Source organism: Ixodes scapularis, unplaced genomic scaffold (genome assembly GCF_016920785.2).
Source record: "Ixodes scapularis isolate PalLabHiFi unplaced genomic scaffold, ASM1692078v2 PGA_scaffold3__209_contigs__length_174095766, whole genome shotgun sequence".
Classification (NCBI taxonomy): domain Eukaryota; kingdom Metazoa; phylum Arthropoda; class Arachnida; order Ixodida; family Ixodidae; genus Ixodes; species Ixodes scapularis.
In genome coordinates, this window is record NW_024609868.1 from 75,483,056 (window position 1) to 75,504,609 (window position 21,554).

At 46.1% G+C, this 21,554-nt stretch overlaps 2 protein-coding genes across 3 annotated transcripts; one reads left to right on the plus strand and one right to left on the minus strand.

The window, feature by feature from the left end:
- The first annotated feature begins 4,527 nt into the window (after positions 1-4,527).
- On the plus strand, positions 4,528-5,600 carry LOC121048036 (uncharacterized protein K02A2.6-like). The gene is made up of 2 exons (XM_040503880.1): positions 4,528-5,068; positions 5,370-5,600. The coding sequence occupies exons 1-2, from the start codon at positions 4,575-4,577 to the stop codon at positions 5,542-5,544; spliced, it is 669 nt and encodes a 222-aa protein (XP_040359814.1). The 5' UTR covers positions 4,528-4,574; the 3' UTR covers positions 5,545-5,600.
- Positions 5,601-14,679: 9,079 nt separating this feature from the next.
- LOC8043578 lies at positions 14,680-21,165 on the minus strand. Of its 2 annotated transcripts, XM_042293023.1 has the most exons (5): positions 21,096-21,165; positions 19,869-19,930; positions 19,205-19,295; positions 18,810-18,832; positions 14,680-14,802 (listed from the first exon to the last, which is right to left on the minus strand). In XM_042293023.1, the coding sequence occupies exons 1-5, from the start codon at positions 21,163-21,165 to the stop codon at positions 14,749-14,751; spliced, it is 300 nt and encodes a 99-aa protein (XP_042148957.1). In that variant the 3' UTR covers positions 14,680-14,748. The 2 variants fall into 2 exon arrangements, 1 of the variants encoding a protein (XP_042148957.1); XR_005717089.3 differs by lacking the exons at positions 19,869-19,930; positions 21,096-21,165 and having other exon boundaries at positions 14,748-14,802; positions 18,810-18,836; positions 19,209-19,285.
- Between the last annotated feature and the right edge of the window lie 389 nt (positions 21,166-21,554).

Consider the following 21,554-nt stretch of genomic DNA (forward strand, 5'->3'; position numbering starts at 1 on the left):
TATGTTTATACAGTCGGAAGTTAGTCTGCCTCAGTGGGCGGCTGGTGTCTCAGCTGTAAATGAGCAATTTAGCCAGTGCGGTACAACCGCTAGCCTGGGTTTCTTAACCTGTACCACGCAGTAGTGATACACGACCGCACGTCGGTACAATGCTCATCCAGATCGAAAAAGGACAGGGCTCAGGATCCCTGGGTTCTGCAGCGCGAGCTTTCGCACCACGTGCTCCGAGCTAGTGTGCCGTAGCCCACTCGGCCACCGATCCCCCTAAAGGATAAAAGAAAAACAGCATACATGACACTGTACATGAATGCCGCAGACTAAAAACTGTGTAATTTCTTTCTCAACATCTCGCCCCCCCCCCCCCCCCCCCCCCCCCACCGTATTTTGAAAATATTATTGTGGCCTTGAGTCGGGGTGGGGCGCGAAGATGGGAAAGAAATTAAACAATTGTTTGTCTGCGCCATTCATGTATGTTGGGGAGATTGGCGACCGAGTGCAATAAAGAAAAGAAAAAAAGAAGATCGGTGGCCGAGTGGTCTAGCGCACACAAGCTCGGAGCATGTGGAGCAAAAGGTCGCGCTGCAGAACCCAGTGATCCTGGGTTCAACCCCCACCCTGCCCGTTTCGATCTAGATAAGGATCGTACCGGCGTGCGGTCGTGTACCACTACTTCGTGGTGCATGTTAAAGACCCCAGGCTCTGGCGGTCGTACTGCGCTGGTTAAATTGCTTATCTACAGTGGGTAACAATGTCGCATGGTCTGGCAGACTAACCTCCTGCTATATAAACAACTATTTTAACCTTTTTTCGTGTGTGTTGTTTTTTCTTCTTTACTCTGTTTTAGTTTAAATTTTATCAACTGTTTTCTTTGCATTTCCGCAGCGCATCAAACCATCACAATGTCTAACCAACGAGCCCATATCCAAGCTTTATTTTTATAATTAGCTTCCATGCTGTTACCGATTTGTATTTGTCATTTACGATTTAAATAAAATTAAACCCTTCACTGCGGAGCATAGGGCGAAACGGAGCTACGCTGGGGAACTCCCCGCAGCCGGGGGTGGGGTTGGGGGGAGGGAAGGTCGGAAATGTAAGAGGAGGAGTGGAAAACTCGCCGGGGCGGAGTCAAAAGAAGCTATTCTCCTCCCCCGTTACGTCGCATCGCAGAGATTCTCGCCGAAGTCGAGCTTAGCCTCCAAGGTGTATAACAAGCGCAATGTGACTTCACGGGACCGATGACCTATTTGAAGCAATCTTGGTCTCTTATGAGGTGCAGACTCTACGCATACATTCCGAGAAAGAGTTGTAGCTAGTGTACTTCGATCGAATTCTCGGCTAATTTCCTCAGTTACGCTGTCGTCAGGTTATTAATCGTTTATTAAATTTCTCATTTATTTAAATAACGTACAAAATGTAGAGGTCGCCACCTATTGACTTTGTAAATAGTCTGCCGCATTCCTGTGGCGCCCCCTCTCGCTGTACTTACTTGTTGTCGCTTGATTAAATTCATTCCTCTGTTGTGTTCTGAAACGTGTGGGGTCGCATCCTGGCTCGCTACACCCTGTCCTCACGGTACGGGCCCTCAATCCATCAAACATGGTGTCAGAAGTGGGATCGACCTCGACGCTAGCCTTCAGGACACTACAATCATGTCCAAGGAATCCAGCCCGCAGTGGGTCGGCGTCAATCTGCGGCAGCCGGACGCGTTCGACTTTTCGAACGTCGGGACTTGGCCGACGTGGCGAGACCGCTACGACGACTATGTCACCGTGTCTGGGCTTGGACAAGCGCCTCAAGACGTCCAGGTACGCTCCCTACTCTACTGTATGGGTCCAGAAGCTCGTCCGCTGCTCAACACGTTCTCGCTCTACGCGGCGTCCCTCGCCTCGTACACCGCAGTGGTTGCTCGCTTTACGGCGCACTTCGTGCATCCAGCCAACGAGCTCTACGAGTCTTCGCGTTTCCACAAACGCATCCAGCAACCTGACGAAAGCGTGGATGCCTATTACGCGGAGCTGTGTAAGCTCGTGAAGCGCTGCAACTACCCGTCAGCGGCGATAGAAGAGCGTCTAGTTCGTGACAGGTTTGTCGTCGGCCTGCGTGACACGCGTCTCTCGGAGCAGCTGTGTCGGAACGCTAAGTTAACTCTCACTGAAGCCTGGACCCAGGCACGTCAGTCCGAAGACGCCGATAAAGAGAAAGCGTCTGCGCGGCCAAGCAACGAGAGTTCCCGTGCAGTCCAAGTCGACGCTACGAAAAAAGATAAAGTTCCATCCCGTCGGCGCTCCGACGCCAAAGCAGCTCGTGCAAGCGGAGCCCAAGCCAGAGCAGGGCATCCCCGTGAGTCATCGGCCTGTTCGTTTTGCGGTCGCGCGCCTCACGCGCGTTCAGACTGCCCAGCACGGGACTCGCTCTGCAACTACTGCAGAAAGAAGGGACACTTCGCCGAAGTGTGCCGTGCAAAGAAAGTCAAGCAAGGCAAGCTCGGCTCTGTCCAGCTGCACGCTGTGGGAACATCCGCTAAAGCTAGGTACGTGGACGTCACCGTGAATAACTACACCGCGGAATTCAAGGTGGACTCTGGAGCGGAAGTGTCTGCCGTACCGAGTGACTTTCCCAACGTGCCGGCCAAGCTTGACAAGGTGGAAAGCCTGCTGACAGGACCCGGAGGTCAACCGCTGCGTGTGTTGGGGTCGTATCTGGCACGACTGCAGTGGCAAGGGAAGGCGAGCTCTCAGCGGCTCTATGTGATCGACTCCCTTTCCGTACCTCTTCTGGGTCTTCCGGCGATTGAGGCTCTCAAGGTTGTACAATTCCTAGGTGCTGTGGATGCTCCCGAGACAACACTGCATGCCGAATTGTTTCGCGGACTGGGCACACTCAAGGACGAGTACACCATTCGCCTGAAGCCAGACGCCGTGCCATTTTCACTCAGCGCACCTCGTCGGATTCCCATCCCGCTGCGAGAGGTCGTCAGGCACGAGTTAGATAAGTTGGAGAGCGACGGAGTGATTCGTCGCGTCGACAAACCAACCCCATGGTGCTCCGAACTCGTCGTCGTCCCGAAGCCTACCGGAGCGTATCGACTCTGCGTCGACCTGACACGGCTCAACGAAGTGGTACTCAGAGAGCGCCACATCCTGCCGACAGTCGAGCAGGTCCTTGGTCTCCTGGGCGACGCGGCCATCTTCTCGAAGTTGGACGCCACAGCAAGCTTCCATCAGGTCAGGCTGGCAGCCGGCTCGCAGGAGCTCACGACCTTCATCACTCCTTTCGGCCGTTATTGTTTCTGTAGACTCCCCTTCGGCATCACCTCGGCGCCGGAGTACTTTCAAAAACAAATGGCCAGAATCCTTGAAGGTCAAGAAGGCGTCGCCAATATGATCGACGATATTCTCGTTTTTGGACGTAACCAGGAGGGACACGACGCTCGGCTCAAGCAGGTGTTGTCGCGGCTAGCAGGAGCTGGCATCACGTTGAACAAAGACAAGTGCCGGTTCGGAGTCTCCGAGGTCTCCTTCCTGGGAGTTATTGTTTCGGCAGAAGGCATCAGGCCGGATCCCAGCAAAGTGGAAGCCATCCGAACCATGGATCCACCGAGTGACATCGCTGGCGTCAGACGCCTCCTTGGGATGGTAAACCACCTAGCAAGATTCCTGCCTCACATCTCTGACGTGACTGCCCCAATTCGAGTCCTCTTGAACAAAACTACCAGCTGGACTTGGCAGCATGAACAAGAAGCAGCCTTCGCAAAGATCAAGGAGCTGCTCACTTCAGACCGGTGCATGGCCAAGTACCACCCGGCGTATGCCACGACGGTTTCTGCAGATGCAAGCTCTTTTGGACTCGGTGCCGTCTTGCTGCAGACTCAGCCGTCGGGAGAAAGTCGACCGGTCGCCTTCGCTTCGCGGTCAATGACAGACACCGAGCAACGATACAGTCAAACGGAAAAGGAGGCATTGGCGACGGCGTGGGCCATCCAGCGGTTCGACGAGTTCGTTCGTGGTATAAACTTTGACGTGGAGACGGACCACCAGCCCCTTGTTTCGCTGTTTGGAAAGATGGAGCTTGACATGCTACCTCCGCGGGTACAGAGACTTAGGCTCAAGACTATGCGCTATCAGTTCCAGATGATCTATGTGCCTGGAAATCTGCTGGCTACAGCAGACACCTTGTCGCGGATTCCTCCAAAGGCGCCGTGTCCTTTGGACACTGTGGAACTTTTTGCCACAGAGGTAGTTGACAGCACCTCCGAAGTACTGCCTGTCAGCTTGGAGGATGTGAAGAAAGCACAAGGCTCTGATGGCGAGTGCAGTGTACTGATCTCCTTTTGCCAGCGCGGGTGGCCGCAGAAGTCAAAGTTACCGCTGCATCTCGGAAAGTATGCTGCCGTGATGGATGAACTATCTGTTTGCAACGGTGTTCTTCTTAAGGGTGCCTGCTTAGTCATCCCTTTTTCACTGAGGCTGCAAGTGCTGACGCTGCTGCACGAGGGACATCAGGGAATTAACCATAGCAAAGCCCGGGCTCGAGAATCGGTATGGTGGCCAGGCATAACTGCGGAGATCACTTCCATGGTTACCAATTGTGAGCAGTGCGCCTCCACTCGTGTGAACTTGTCGGAGCCGCTGGTCTCCACCCCTCTCCCCGGTCGTCCGTGGGAAATGCTCGGCATGGACCTATTCCACCTCAACGGACAAACCTTCATCCTGGTGGTGGACTACTACTCCCGATTCCCGGAGGTTGTAACGCTAAGAAGCACGACAGCTCAGGTTGTCATCGACGTGATCAAGAGCATCTTCGCTCGCCATGGAATTCCTCAGCGCGTAAGGTCTGACAACGGTCCACCATTTTCTTCGAGAGAGTTCACATATTTCGCTAAATCTTACGGGTTTGACCACATGACCAGCAGCCCTCACTTCGCCCAGTCTAAAGGAGAAGCTGAGAGAATGATCCGGACGGTAAAAGACCTCTTTCGGAAGGCAGATGACCCCCATCTCGCCCTCCTCAGCTACCGAGACACCCCGGGAGTGAACGGTTTCAGCCCAGCCCAGCTTTTGATGGGGAGGCAGCTGAAGACCCGAGTTCCTAAGCGCGACGAGCAGCTCCGTCCAAACTGGCCAGTGAAAGACAAGGTTGCCAGCAATGATTTAGCCTACAAAAGACAACAGGCTGCAGACTACAACCGGCGTCACGCGGCCAGGGACCTGCCGTCACTTCGAACCGGAGAGCAAGTCTGGGTGAGACCTGATCAAGTGCGCGCTACAGTGCTGAGTCCTGCTCAACGACCACGAAGTTATATTGTGGAAACAGAACGGGGTGGTGTTCTTCAGCGAAACCGCCGCCATCTCGTGCCTTTCGGTGGAGAGGCACAACTACAAGATCAGCCCGAATCAGCGCAACACGTCTTGGTTCCTGAACAACCACGACCTGCAAGCCCAACAGGGCCGCCTCCTGCCACTGAGCCGGTCCCGGTCCCAACCGACAGCGACGGTGTTGTGCGAACTCGTAGTGGCCGACGTGTTGTTCGGCCGACCCGTTTAAATTTGTGAAATTTTATGTAGTGGGCTTCCTCCATCTTTCATCTTTCATAAAGGGGGGAGATGTAGAGGTCGCCACCTATTGACCTTGTAAATAGTCTGCCGCATTCCTGTGGCGCCCCCTCTCGCTGTACTTACTTGTTGTCGCTTGATTAAATTCATTCCTCTGTTGTGTTCTGAAACGTGTGGGGTCGCATCCTGGCTCGCTACACCCTGTCCTCACGGTACGGGCCCTCAATCCACCAAACACAAAATAGTGGCACATTTTCTTCTAATTTTACGAGGTAAGATAAAGCCTCTGAATTGAGAAGAGGCCACAACCCATGTAACGTTATAAACTTTTCTTCCTTTTGTACAATAATGATCTAAATATTTAAATGTACTATATTGGTTGAATTTGGAAAATACAAGAGCGTATATCCAGTTCTCATTCGCAACAACGCGGCGATCAAGTTCTAATAAATTAAGTCACCGCACTGCAAATTATATGTACCGCGACGAAAATGCATATAGTTTAACTACTTTCTCAGAGGAAAGTAAAACAAGCAAAATACAATGAAAATAGGAGAGTTGTTTGTTGTTACACTTTATTAAGACAAGGATGTCGCGGCGGCCTGGAGGGGACGGTTTACAAGGGGGGGGGGGGGGGGGGGGGGGATTAAAGAAAACGAAACTTAAGGTTATATTCTTCGGTCAATGCCCGTCGCGCGCGCAAACGTCTCTTTGGCACAGGCACTACTCTTGGGGTTAATCCAGTCCTCGTAGGCACGCGCATTGGGGTCTAGAAAACAACTCCGTTCAGTTTGGAGCCCCGCACACTCCCGCAGTAGATGTCGGACCGTAGGGGGAACGCCTGCAGAAAATGTAGAGCAGGTCACCGCCGGGCTGGGAGCCTCGGTTGACTGCGCTGACTCGGAGTGGGAACTCGTGTGTGAGGTGGATGTGTCGTCTGAGTATTCTGTATCAGACGGGCGCCCTCTACCCGTCAGAGAACACTTTAAATCTTGTGCGTGTTCCTAAGTACTGCATTTTAGGAAAGATCACCCTAAGGTTCAGTTACGGGCTAGATTATGTGAGGGTTATTTCGGATGAGAATCTGTGCAAACAAAAAAAAAAAAAAGTCACGCACAACACTACGTGGAAGTGCAGTTTTCTGTCGCATTTATTGGCGTTTGACGCTAACATAAACTTGTTGGACAATATCAGCATTATACTTGCTGAATAGGTATTTGTTCAAGCTTTGTATATATACAGGGTGCGGCCGTGAGGACTAACAGATTTGGCACGCCTTGCAAAATTCGAATTCCAAACGTACATGCCTAAAGTTTGGAGCGCGAACCTAGTAACGCAAAAAGTTTTATGTCTACTTTTTAGAGCTCAATTATGCGGTAGTGAAACATTAAAAATAAAGCAAAATGGGAGGCCGTGCATTTCTTTTGTCCTATCCCCGTCTATTTGTCGTCTGCACATTGTTTTATTATCTCGCTCCCGGGTAACCTGCTAAACGAAAAAAAAGCTAAAAATAAATAATAGAGGCTTTTGACGAGCGAGATAATCGCGATAATTAATGCTTTTAAAGAAATATATGAACAATGACCACCTGGTGGCATGCTCACAAACCAGTGTGCAGATGACGAACATACCGTATAGGGCATTGGAAATACATCGCCGTCGTTTTTCCACCATTTTTGATGTTTCACACCCTCTAATTCGAGCTTTGAAATAAAAAATAGACATAAAACTTCTTATGAAGCTACGCTCGCATACCCAGTGTCACGTATGTACGTTTGAATTTCGAATTTTGCAAGGCGCGACAAAATATGTTCGTCCTTACGGCCGCACTCTGTGTATATTTACAGGCTGTTTCTGCGAGAGCTTTGAAAAATCCCTGAAGATAAGCTGCCTGAGATTAAGAAAAAACTCTTTGCGGAAGCAGACTACCAGCTTTGGCGGTCGTGAAGGATTGCAAAAACATACTAATTATCGAGGTAATTAACTAAAATTTATTAAATAGTTTTTAATTAATAAGAACAAAATTAGGTATGGTTCCACTGAGAAACTTCCCAAGCACCATCGAAAACCGCTATATCACATTTCCTTAGAAATGTATAAGGCAGGGTCAGCATTTTACGGCGTTCTGAAAAAACGCTCAGTTTGAACGGGTTTCTAAGTTTCGGTTTCTTATCCGAGCGCACCTTTGTGCCCGTGGTCCTGCTCCCCAGTGGTCGCGGCGCGAAGCCACCGCCTCGCCTCCTTCGTAGGATGGAACAAAGTATGGCGCAAGTGTGTTGCGCGTCTAGGCCACTGAGGAACAGAACCGCGGGCGCAGAGAAGCGCTAAGGTAAGGCACCGATACCTAGAAACGCGTCCAAATCAAGCGTTTTTACGGAACGCCATAAAATGCTGCACCTGCCTTATGCATTTTTGAAAAAAGTTGGTTCAGTGGTTTTCTATGACGCTTAGCAAGTTTCTCAGTGGAACCGCATGTTTACCTTTACTAAGTAAAACAATCATTAGTAAAATTTTGTTAATCATCTTGCTAATTAGTATGTTTTTGCAATACTCGACGTCCGCCAAGCCTGGTAGGTTGCACCCGCAAAGAGTTTATTTTATCTAAAACAGCGTATTTTTAAGGCCTTTTAAAGCATTCACAGAAACACCCTATGTATGCATATATCACAGGCACTTTCATCATCGTGCGTGCTATCCAAAGAGGAAATATTCGAAAATATGCAGATGAATGAACCGTAATAGACCCTTTCCGGAATGTAGTGCCATCTGATGACGCAAATGGCAGTTTAACTTTTACCGTAGTAATAGCGGAAATGAATCTGCGATCTGTATAGTATACCTGCGATCTGCAGTAATTCACTGCCATCTGGTGACGCAAATGGCAGTTTAACTTTTACCGTAGTAGTGGCGGAAATGAATTTGTGATCTGCAGTATATTATGGGGCATCGTCACTTTCGCAAGTCAAGGGTACACGAGAATGTGCGCGTTATTGTACAATTCTCTTCCAATTCCTTTCTGTGTCAATGGCGAAAACAAAAGGCAACCAGTCAGAACGAAGCGCCAACTCACATAGACGCCTTGATAAAGTTCTATGCTTTAACGGTCTTTGAAGCCGAGTATGCGCTACTAACGCACTGACTGGGCCCGAGTTAGAAATTAACGTTTACCCAGTTCTAGCATCAATCCCTGCTTTACGTCGCGCTAATGTTTAGAATGTTTAGGCCTCGAATGACCTGCTAAGGAGCATCTTCAACTTCTTCCTTCATAAGTAAACAGAAAGCCAGATGTGCCATTTTTTCAGATGATGATAGTGATCAAAACGGCCAGATTGGATTCCGGAAAGGGTTTATTGATCGAGTGAATCAAAGTTTACGAAGCAACTGAAAGACAAAATCCTTGGCGGAGTCTGGATTTAAACCCCGGGCCTCCAAATATGCGACCTGTAACAATCACCCAAATCACAGAATGTGTCTTTTGTCATTTTTAGATAGAAACAAACTCGAGAACTAATAATATATCGCAAAAACAGTTTTAGTTTCTTCCTGAAGAAAAATATGCCCAGCGTATACATGGAGTTAAATTTTAATTCGAACAGATTTAATAAAAATGGGTAGGGTTGAGTTAGACAAGTGCACTCTTCGCCATCATGTTGTCGTGCTCGGTTGACATTAGACGGGGGATAATTATCAAAATAAATCGACTCATTTACAAAAATTGGTAATTAACTTTTTTAGCTATTGGTTCTTGGGATCATGTTACAATTACAGTATTGACGATATTTACTATTAGAAGTCAGATCAAGCGAAAGAATTCCCCAAGGTGAAATTCCCTTTTAGATAATAATTTATCAATTTCCACGTGTTTTCACACGATTTGAAAAGTGGGCGCATTAGAAGCGCTTCTAGCCCTGCCCACAATTACAGTTAAAAGAGTGACGCAGTCGTTTCAGTCACGTCATCACTTGTGTTGTTAGCGCCCCCACCGAGGACACGCTGCAGAGATAGTGACATGATTGAAACGGCTGCGTTAGTCTTCCAAGCACAATTTTGGGGCAGAACTTGTGGCACTCTTTTTGCGTGTAATTTTTAATAGTGCTAAAAAACGTGAAAATTTATTATTTAATACTCCATACTATTAGATTTTCACAAAATATTTCTATTGGTTTGACCTCTCATGGTAATTACCTTCAATTCTGCGATTGAAATATACCGCTAAACCCAAAAATTAAAAAGTTAATTAGCAGCTTTAAGTTAGTTAACTTACCATGACGATTTTCCCCCTAACTGATGTCTGCGAGCCTAACAAATACAGGGTGAATGTTTGTTGTTTGGGTGTGAAAAATTAAGAGCAAACACCTTATATATATATATATATATATATATATATGAAAGTAAACATTTGGCAGAAATCTGCCTGGTTGGGTAAGAACAATTAGAAGAGGAGGAAGGAACGCCAACCAAAAATAAAAAGGAGCCCAACGTTTCGAAACCTGCTTGGTTTCTTCTTCAGGGGCGACTGTGTGCGCGAGGAGCAAGTGATCTTCTTTTACGGCGGTGGACGTGATGTTTTCGCGATCGTAATGTGGCTGAGCCCGCTGACGTAAGCCGACGGTAAAGCGCCAAGCGACCGATTGATGTTTTGCGGTGTGGTTTGAATGTGCCATGACTCGACGAAGAGCCTTTGCCGGGAATTGGTCTCAATGTTGAGGATGCGTGTGTCGTCGAAGTCAATGCGGTGGTCATTCGAGTCACTGTGTTCCGCAACCGCGCTGCGCTCATGATCGAATTTTCGCACGTCGGTTTTGTGCTGGCGAAGTCTTTCTTTAAAGTTTTTGGTTTCCCCGATGTATGTGGCAGGGCAATCCGCACAAGGAATCTGGTAAATAACGCCTTGCGCTCTTTCCTTGGGGGGACGATCTTTTGGCCGGGGCATCAGGTGTCCAAGCGTTGACACTGGTTTGTGGGACATCTGGATGCCTTCTTTTGCCAGCACACGCGCGAGCGCTTCGCTGGTTTCCTTTATGTAAGGGACGCAGATGCGCGTGGTTGAGCGGGGATGTGCGATTTCTTGTGTTTCGCCGATTGGTCTTAGGCGTCGATCAGATTTACGTTGACGACGAGCGATTCGCTGAATAAAACTGCGTGTGTAGCCGTTATTTAGCAGGTCGGAGATGATGGTTTCTTCTTCCTTTTTTCTGTAGTCCTCCGACGAGCAAATAGTCTTCGCTCGGGACAGGAGTGCCTGGACGACCGACGCCTTGTGGCTCGCAGGGTGATTTGAGTCAAATCGGAGGTAGCGCCCAGTGTGTGTCGGTTTTCTGTACACCGTGAATTCCAATTGATCTTTTTGTCTTTTGGCCAGCACGTCAAGAAACGGCAGGGCGTCGTTCTTTTCAGTTTCAACGGTGAACTGGATGGCCGGCTCGATGGAGTTGAGGTGTGCCAAAAAGTTGTTCACTTCTGATTTCTTCACAATGCAGAAGCAATCGTCGACATACCGTAAAAACACTTTAGGGCGTGCAGTGAAAGACTCCAGCGCGCGATGTTCAATGGCTTCCATTGTCAGGTTGGCCGTGGTGACGGAGATGGATGCGCCCATTGCGGTTCCGCTGGTCTGCTTGAAGAATTCTCCTTTAAAGCTGAAGTAGGTGCTCCCCAGGCAGAACTCTAGCAGGCGGCACAGTTCGTCCACCGTAAGACTGGTCCGTTCGCTCAGCTTCTTGTCTCCCTCGAGGGCAGCTCTGGTTGTGGCGACTGCCAGGGGAACCGGCACGCTGGTGAATTCTTCAAGCAGACCAGCGGAACCGCAATGAGCGCATCCATCTCCGTCACCACGGCCAACCTGACAATGGAAGCCATTGAACATCGCGCGCTGGAGACTTTCACTGCACGCCCTAAAGTGTTTTTACGGTATGTCGACGATTGCTTCTGCATTGTGAAGAAATCAGAAGTGAACAACTTTTTGGCACACCTCAACTCCATCGAGCCGGCCATCCAGTTCACCGTTGAAACTGAAAAGAACGACGCCCTGCCGTTTCTTGACGTGCTGGTCAAAAGACAAAAAGATCAATTGGAACTCACGGTGTACAGAAAACCGACACACACTGGGCGCTACCTCCGATTTGACTCAAATCACCCTGCGAGCCACAAGGCGTCGGTCGTCCAGGCACTCCTGTCCCGAGCGAAGACTATTTGCTCGTCGGAGGACTACAGAAAAAAGGAAGAAGAAACCATCATCTCCGACCTGCTAAATAACGGCTACACACGCAGTTTTATTCAGCGAATCGCTCGTCGTCAACGTAAATCTGATCGACGCCTAAGACCAATCGGCGAAACACAAGAAATCGCACATCCCCGCTCAACCACGCGCATCTGCGTCCCTTACATAAAGGAAACCAGCGAAGCGCTCGCGCGTGTGCTGGCAAAAGAAGGCATCCAGATGTCCCACAAACCAGTGTCAACGCTTGGACACCTGATGCCCCGGCCAAAAGATCGTCCCCCCAAGGAAAGAGCGCAAGGCGTTATTTACCAGATTCCTTGTGCGGATTGCCCTGCCACATACATCGGGGAAACCAAAAACTTTAAAGAAAGACTTCGCCAGCACAAAACCGACGTGCGAAAATTCGATCATGAGCGCAGCGCGGTTGCGGAACACAGTGACTCGAATGACCACCGCATTGACTTCGACGACACACGCATCCTCAACATTGAGACCAATTCCCGGCAAAGGCTCTTCGTCGAGTCATGGCACATTCAAACCACACCGCAAAACATCAATCGGTCGCTTGGCGCTTTATCGTCGGCTTACGTCAGCGGGCTCAACCACATTACGATCGCGAAAACATCACGTCCACCGCCGTAAAAGATCACTTGCTCCTCGCGCACACAGTCGCCCCTGAAGAAGAAACCAAGCAGGTTTCGAAACGTTGGGCTCCTTTTTATTTTTGGTTGGCGTTCCTTCCTCCTCTTCTCATATATATATATATATATATATATATATATATATATATATATATATATATATATATATATATATATATATATATATATATATATATATATATCAAAGCATGTCAGACGTAATTTTTTTCCTGCAGAATTTTAAAAAAAAATCGCCCATATGTGACTATGAGTCTGAGGCAATCAATAACACAAAATAAAAAAACATTTTGCATAAAAAATTTAAATCACCTTATAATCCTTATTTAAAGGCATTACAAAGGCAAAATAAAAATATTCGAGCCTCGACTTATTACAGAAGTATGCCTAATTTTTGAGCAACAAAAAGTACCAAAAAAAAAGACCTGACTGGTAGTCTGTGCTTGTGTTTCTGGGCTGCAGGCAGAGAAGTCAAGAAAACTAATTTTAAAACGAATGAGCAGATTTCAAAATATCGTTTGGTGGCGGACTGTGAAGTTCCGTTGGAATGCCGTCACGTCACGAGTTCCTAAAAAGCAGTGCCAGATCGCGGCAGTATGGTTCTCTCGTGGAGTTACTTAGTCCTGAATGTGACATAGCGGGGAAAACCCATAAGCTGAAACTGGAGCCAAAGCTACGAATGCGAGCTAGCCTGCGCTCCTGTCTTTGAGACATGCATTTCTGGAGCGAGCGCTCGATCGTTCTGCAAAACAACGCTTCAAAGCAGCGACCTCGAGCTCTCGTGGTTGAGGCATTGACTGCAGTCTCAGCTCTATAGTGCTTCTGCAACGTGCATTCCACCCCATCGAGGTCGCCGTTCTTTGCAGACGTTAGGTAGGAGTTCGGTCTGAGGATGCGGAGACCCCTACCAGGCCAATCAAGCGCCATTGCAGGGTACTGACGGTTATTTCTACTTACTGGTTCCCTCGAGTCCCAACTTCTGCGGTGGGAAACTAATACGGGGAGGCGAACTCTCGCGGCATATAAAACGCAGGTATGGCCGCACATGATGTTACGGGCAAGCTATGTATAGGCCACAGGGCGTACAATTATCGGATATTACTACTATAGGCGAGATTTTCACGCGTTTTCACCACCAAGTGGCAAGGCTCGCAACTACGGTACCCTTGACCATGCTTGTACTATTGACGTCACGAGCGAAATACGCATTGCGCTTCTCGCTGGCCGACATTGAAGCGAAGGGTAGAGAGTTCGCGTTCACGTCATTTTGTTGCCGTACCCCTTTAATCTGAGACTGCAGTTATTAGGGAGTTTTGTAGACCGTTTTCGCGATTCGGCAACGCCCTCCGCAACCCGCTACGATCCTCGGAACTCTACAGTCAAGGCTATCGGCGCGCAGGCGCAGTCGCAACTTCTTCGTTGCGGAGGGCTTAGCGGAGGGGGAAACGCGGTCTACGAAAACTCCCCAACCGCTCATTCACACTGGAAGCGGATCCGCGTTCGCAAAGCGGTTGCGAAGGTGGTTGTATAAAGATCCAGTACACTTGCACGCGCACTTGATGTCATCGAGTGCGCGTGCAATTATTGTACTGGATCTTTATACAACCGCGTTCGCAACCGCTTTGCGAACGCGGATCCGCTTCCAGTGTGAATGAGCGGTAATGCCACAAGCACGCGAGCTCTAGGTCGCTGCTTTGAAGCGTGCTCCCAGAGAACGAGCGCTCGCGCTAGAATGGCATGTATAAAGTCAGGTGCGCGGGCTACCTCGCGCTTGTAGCTTTGGCTGCAGTCTCAGCTTAAGGGTGAACAGAGTATGGAGTGATACAGTGATCTGGAATCAGAAGTGCGCGTAACGTACCCTCTGTCGATACAAACGAGAAACGTACAGGAGAAACGGTGTGCAAAACAAAGCTACTGACGTTTGGCTTCAGCAAACCTTCACCTTTTGACTTCAAGCTCTGAGCAGAATGGCTCAGATGGATGAATAAATATAGCAGGTCTCTATTATAAAACAGAGAGCGCAATAAACAAGGGTCGAAAGGAGACAAATATGGTATGCAAGCGTTTACTGGTCTTTATTTGAACGTTTGATGGGTGCATATCTTACCCATATATTCTTGGATGTTCCATAATTGTTTTATTATAGTACTTACGCACCACCTGAAACTGAACTCGAATTTATATCTCGGTTAATAAACGAAAAACACACAAATTTAGTAAACACTGAAAATCTTTATTAAGAAACTCAAAATTTTCGCTTAGAAGTTTCACCAAGGCACGTGATCAAATTGTGGCTCACTGTGGAGCAGCGCTTCATTTAGGCAGAGGTGCACTCCTCGTAAGCCTTCTTTAGCGAAGCAAGCTCTTCCTCCTAAAAATAGAGAAACAATAACATACATAAGCAGGAACAGTAATCGAGCACCAAAGTTTTTTATGTAAATTATACAATTGGAAAAGAAAATAAAGTAATCAGAAGTTGGGAGACAGGCGTGCTGGTTTAGTATACCCATAATTTAAACTGAAGACGATGGATGACCAAAACGGAAAAGACACGTTTCAAATTGAGTCGTATTGTGTGCGTTTTCTTTTTGTCGTCGGTAGTCTCAGGTTTCAATTGCGTTTTTTAATCCTTTATTTTTATATGGCTGGACTTGTCGGAGACTTATGCATAGGCCAAGGCAGCAACAACTACATAGTGTGGCGTACATAAAATATAACAAAAAAAAGCAACACCAAAAACACAGTACCACGTAAACATACCGGTAAATCAAACTGGCTCTACACTCTTAGTGCGGACAATGTTAAAAAATAAAACCTAGTAGGACAAAATTAAAACCATCTCTGGGATTCATTGTGGAAGTTAATAACTACCAGAGGCATAGAACTGTGGTGCATAAAGTCAGTTGAAAAATCAAATGTCAAAACACAGCCCTCTAACAATGCACTAAAAAAAGGAAATACCATTCTTGAAAGACATGAAGGCATCGTCAAAAACGGCGACATGATATGAGTCAAGGTGATGAGACAAATTTTGAATGCAAACTATCATGGATAAACAATGTATAGCGTTTATGGCGAACGTACGGTCATTGCAGAAACACCGAAGTGGAGCGTTTATATTGATGTGAGATATGATAATCGCACAGTCATAGTACCCACGCAAACACTTAAACAAAAATACGAGGTCATTCCTACCTCGTCTAGTTAGTAAATCAGATGTGACAGATGCAAGTTTGGTTGTGGATGATACAGGCGTTCTTTCTGTTAACTTAAGCGCCGTTCACACGCTTACAACCGAGTAAGACCGAAAAAGACAACACCGGTATTGAAGCCTCTTGCGACGGCGAAAGACCTGCTCAGCAGCAGCGCTTCCCGTCCTACGCCGTCGCAAGAGGCTCAAAAACTGGTCTTGTTTCTCTCGGTCCTACTCGGTTGCAAGTGTGTGAAGGGCGCTTTATGTCTTCAGTGAAAAGTGACTGTACGGAGGAAGTAAACTTCCCGGTGTAGTTTACAAGCTCTTCAGGGAGTTTGTTCCAATTCACGAGAGTCAGTGGAAAGTAGCTTTACTTGAAAACATTCTCGTGGCCCAGAAATTCGCACATTGCTTTCTTGTTTTTTTTGTTTTTTTTTTTTTTTGTTTTTTTTTTCTTTTTGGTCCGTAAGTGTTAAGGCAACATACCCTCTTATAGGTATTTTGATCCTGCCATTGCCTCACTGTTCAGCAACTTTAGTCAGTTGATTCTCCTTCGTGTGGCCAAGCGCGGCAGACCAGATAACGGATAAAGTCCGGTTATAAACCTTCTTTTTGTATTGGTGATAAAAAAAAATCGCAGCGCTTTATTTTAACCTTTTCTGGTGCGTTGATGCACGTTTTTGACCATGGATCTTATAATGTCGCTGCGTATACTCTAGGGTGGGACGAATTAGACTTTCGTATGCTACTAATTTAGTTACTGGGGTGTAGGGACGCAGGTTCCTGCGGAGAAAGCATAATTTTCTCTATACTTTATTAACGGCTTCAATAATATGTGAACTGCACGTTAGGTTTCAGGAGAGTGTGACGCCGAGATATTTCCACTCACCGACCGTTTTCAAAGGCCCATTCTTTATGACGTAGAGAAACAAAGTGGTGTTTTTTTTTTTGTGATTATGTGAAAACACTTTAAACCATTAAAGAAAATTTGCCAGTTTGTACGCGATGATATTTCTGATAGGCATTTATGTGCTTAATTTGATCGGTATTGCATGTGACATCTGTACAGGAAGCAGTCTGCAGAAAAGCAGCAATGTAGAGAAGGATAGCTTTCTCCTAAGAAATCGAGAAAAGTAATAAGGTAGTATGAATCTGAGTCATGATGGGCAAAACACCAAAACCACATCTGAGCCTGAACTTGAAATAACTCCTAACCATGATGACATTCAGAAAACTTTAATCAAAACGTGCGTCCTTATTTATATTTTTTTTTCCACCGGTCGTACCCACCAGAATGTGCATAAGGTAAAAAAAAAGTTCCACAAACGTTTTTTTTTTTTTTCGGTATATGGTACAGCCGGCCCTAAAAAAATATGGACGCAGGGGAGCGATGGCCCGCCGGCGATAAGGCGACACGGGGCGCTACGATAGCGTAAGCACGCTGGGGCTGTGACTACCGAACTTGGCTGCACGGGGGACGTCGGCACAAGGAAACCGTTCCCAAGGCGCGCTTTCCAAACGGCACAGCGTGGCTACGAACATGGTTCTGTTTTCGCTCGCTCCTTGAGAGCAGGGCTGTCTTTTTTTATCTGTATTTTACCGTCATTTACGATTTAGTGACGCTGAACTGTCAAAGCTGGCGAATGAGAGGAAATGCGTCGTCTCACGCACGACCCGTCACCTTCAAAAGCCAGCCGCCCATAAAGAAAAAAAAATACTACAAACGATAACTCTCTTCAAGCACCCCTGCGATTCAAAAGTGGGAACGTCCCAGTCACTCTCGCTCCCCGTGTTATCGCGAAATACAGCGCCGCGTCTGGCGGTTTCCTTGCGCTGGCGACGCGTCACTTGTGTTCATATTTGTTTAAGGCCAACTGTACTTTGTGAACAGGATGATGACCCCTATACAAATTTTCAATCTTTCTTTTTATAATGCCAATTAATTTTTGCGACATTTTTTGCTTTGTTAACGCTGAGAAGCATGGCGAACAGATCGTCGAAATTGAGTAGAATTTTGTACATATAGCCGCGTGCGAATAGCTGAGTTAGCAGCGTGTTCAACTCTCACGCCGCTGGCTGCTGTTTGATCCCGGCCAGTACTTGTCCCTTTTATTCTTGTTTCGTTTGCGTGACTGGAATGTTCCAGATGACTCGAGAATCTTGTTTGTTCCAGCTCGAAAACTTTAGATACCCACGCGCTTACAAGAGGAGCCTCGCATGGCCTGCCTGAGGCAGTCGTCCTTCCGTCGCCGAAAATTAGGTCTTTGTTACTTTATGTTTCTCGGCGCAAATTCGCCGCATTAAACGTTTGTTTTAAATTTTATTAATAAAGTATATGTTTTTATTCGTGAAACTATTTGAGTTTCATAAACAGACGCCCCATCGGATTTCTTTTTTAGCTGCCTTGGTGGCAACCGCCGGGACTATTTTAACTCCGCAACAGCTGACTACTGAAGTGGCGGCTCGTGATAAGTCCGTCTATAGTCCGAAATGTGTTAAAATTCAGTTTCGGCTACTCCGGCAAGCGCAATCGACCACAACTAAGCGAGCAGGAGAACACGAACCACCTATGCACGTAGATTATCTCAAGGAAATGGTTCACCGAAATGAATTCTAGCGAAATGTTTGAGCAACGCGTACGTCACGTGTAACCAACCAATATCTGAAAGAGCATGCCGCGCGAACCCTTCGTATGTTGAGAGGCATTTTGGCTGCTTTTAACCCACTCAGCCCAATCGGCACACCTGTCTACGTGGAGCTGCGATACTGCTAGGCGCCTCCTGACTCGCTTACCTAGACATAGAAGGATAAGAGAAAGAGAAGTGGCCGCGCTATGTAGCCAAGACCTGCTGAATTCGTATCGCGCAAGGAGGTATTCAAGAAGCATCTGGGACCCGTCTTTCAGATAAGCTCGTATCTATGCATAAAAGTGGTACCAAACGCCGTGACCGATAAGAGGAAGTCGAAGATGGAAGATTCAAACCCCCTGGAATAAAGTAAAAAATGTCTAGATTTTAATCTCCAGTTTTGAAGAGGGAACAGGGCCCAAAAAAAAGTGATTTCTAGATGTCATTAATCGTATCAGATGGTAGATACAAATGCATTAGAGTAAAACATACAGTTAGAGCTGAAACATTTTTAAGTTGCAAATAAACATGAGGACCAAAACTCAGGACGGTACTTACGCTCATACTCGCCTTCATCACTTCTTTCTGTATAGTGAAATAAAATAGTGTGAAGTTAGCACTTGTACACAAAACAATTAGTAAGCTTCCTCGTTCTAGGGACATACAAATGCTGGTCCACAAATCGACGGACAACTGTATTATTATTTGTTCATGCTGGACAAGACCATAAACCACATCTGAGTGTACTAGAAAATTACTTTCATACGAACGTCAAATCGAACCTTACCTTCCAACCGTGTATCTCACTACATTTTGAATTATTAACAGACACTCAAGTATTACTGCTCCTAAAAATAGTTTCAAGCTCCGTCTTGGCCAATTCAAAGGATTCAATTTGGGCCTTTGTTTTCTCTGCTGGGCAGAATTTCATAATGTCGTATAAAGTTTCGTACTTACATAGTCAGTGCCTGAATCACAGTGCTTTTTGATGAACTCTGGAAACGGCGTTCCCTCCTTGTTTAAGGCGTGCACTTTTTCCTTTAGCTGTTTTGTGAAGAATAAAAAAAAAATTAATTTGTAGTAAGTGGAGGTTAAAACATTTTCTTTCTTGTGATATTTACAACGAAATTTTTTTTCAGCATTTTAGGAAGTTGTGATAAGCACTAATATTTTGTATATTTCATATTTTTATGTATAACGTTTTTTCTTCTTTTATTTTCGCGTGAATCTTGGAGTTTCCTATTACCTCAAAAATATCGCTTACAGTCACAAAACTATGTGACATCATGCCATTTTCCAGGAAATATTTCATTTACAACAATACTTCATGCAAAATGTTTACAGTACAGTCGATAATATGAACGGTCACCATTTCGGAATCTCTATTGTTGTTCAAGCATACCGACCATTCGTATAATTCGCTCTGCAGTACGTTCAAACTTTGTCTGCGAGTAGGCGTCGAAAGAGTGGCATTTTGTATCCCAAATTGCGTAAAATCAAAGCGTACGTAGACTAACCTATTCACAGCACTCTGTCTAAATGCATAGTAATGTAGTCGGTATCACTGTACCTTTTGCCCTTTATTATCTTAACTTTAGGTCGGCTCGCTTTACTCACCTCAGTCGGTATCTTCTCGCTCATGCAAAGAATAGTACTAGCCAGCTTCTCATGGTCCATGTCTGTCGAATAAATATACAACAAACATCAAATTTATATTTTTGTGTGTGTGTTTTAACTCAAATCTTTTAACTCAGGCTATAAGAAATCATCCGAATGACAAAAAAAAATAAAAGTACGTATAGTCACTGGCTTGACTTTGGCCGCAAACTCTTGCGTTTGTTTTTCCTTAACGCGAAGTACTTTGCGCAACTCTAAAGACCGCAATTACCGCGAACACGATAGTAGTGATAGTTTCATTTTGCCTAGAAAGGGAATTGGTGAGCCCCAAAATTTACCGCTAAGGTCAGTAATTTAAATGAGCCGTTTCCACCACATTATAAAGCTTTGGCGAGACTCATTTTTAAAAGAGAGGTGCACACCACTTGAGATAAATTGCTTGTTCGCTCTGATATTTTTCTTCTCTGTACGCGAAAAACTGTATGTTGAAGGTAGAAGTTTTCAAGCATTACCAACCACTAGCACCTAACTTTGATCGTCTACATTTCATATCATTAGTGATTCTTAAAAAGCCTTTATGAGCCTAGTTTGTTGTTTTTATTGAGCTTCAGAACTTATTTATCGGATCTGACTTTCACGCAAAAAATTCAAAGTATGCTAGGTTAAGATACATTGGTCGCTAATATAAAGTCTCAGTCGTGCAAAACACAAAATTACGACCTTCCTAGGGCCACTCAGAAAATTGCATAAAATTAATTTCGTGTCATCACGTCTGAGGCACACAACCCTCATTTATTTTTATTGGTCAAAATCGAACGTAAAGGAACTATACGAACAAGTTCCTCTTAATGTTTTTTTCTTCTTGTTCACTATTTACTCTGAACTCCCGTTAAAATAAAAAAAATACCTTTTTGCTGTCTTTTTTTGTCAAGCCAGAAAACCAAAGATAAAATCAATAGAGAAAAGATAAAAATAAACATATTTTAAATAAAAGCACCAACCACGAAATGTTTTAACACGCTTCTTTTTCAACAACTTTCTTGCGCATCATTAAGGATTAAAATATGCATTAAACGATTTCTCGATTCACATTGTAACAACGCACAAGTATAAAACCAGAATTCTCTTTTCCTTCCATTCTTCAGCAGGTGCACGCTCTTTTTATATTCCTATTACTTTGTGAAACGCGCGTAAAAGTTAGAAAACAAAATATTTCCTTTTACTTACGGCAAAGTGCTCCAGCCTCCACAGCATACACCACGGCAAGCACCAGGCTGCATAGCAGAGCAATCTTCATGGTAAATCTCTAAAGAAATTTCGGCTTTGATAGCTCAAGCAAGATCGGGACCTCAAGTGACCAACTGCGAAAAGTTATTTTTATTCTGGTTTATATACACGCATTGCACCGCGTCCTTGGAAGCGAGCGAAAGCATCAAGTCATCAGGTGCAAGGGAAATTTTCGCAAGACTTCGCGGACAATACGTACTGTCGTGGTAGCACCAGAGCTTCCTTGACGCTCGTCTTTCCATGCGACATAGATCTAGGCGGAAAGTGAGTAAAATCATTTCCACGCTCCACCCTCTTCAATCATGAGACGGATAAACACGTTACAAAAGTGTCTAACGGCCCATTCAGGTATGGACGTCAATACGAGCCATTTTGTGTACGAACGTGCTGGGAAATCCG

Excerpts from the sequence above, each read along its gene's own strand:
- LOC121048036 (XM_040503880.1), top strand. The coding sequence starts at position 4,575 with ATGGTTACCAATTGTGAGCAGTGCGCCTCCACTCGTGTGAACTTGTCG. Across the intron at positions 5,069-5,369 it reads GCCCAGCTTTTGATGGGGAG|GCACAACTACAAGATCAGCC; the intron begins GCAGCTGAAGAC and ends TTCGGTGGAGAG.
- LOC8043578 (XM_042293023.1), bottom strand. The coding sequence starts at position 21,165 with ATGAAGATTGCTCTGCTATGCAGCCTGGTGCTTGCCGTGGTGTATGCT. Across the intron at positions 18,833-19,204 it reads TTCAGGCACTGACTATGTAA|AAGTGATGAAGGCGAGTATG; the intron begins GTACGAAACTTT and ends CTATACAGAAAG. Across the intron at positions 14,803-18,809 it reads TGATGAAGGCGAGTATGAGC|GAGGAAGAGCTTGCTTCGCT; the intron begins GTAAGTACCGTC and ends CTCTATTTTTAG.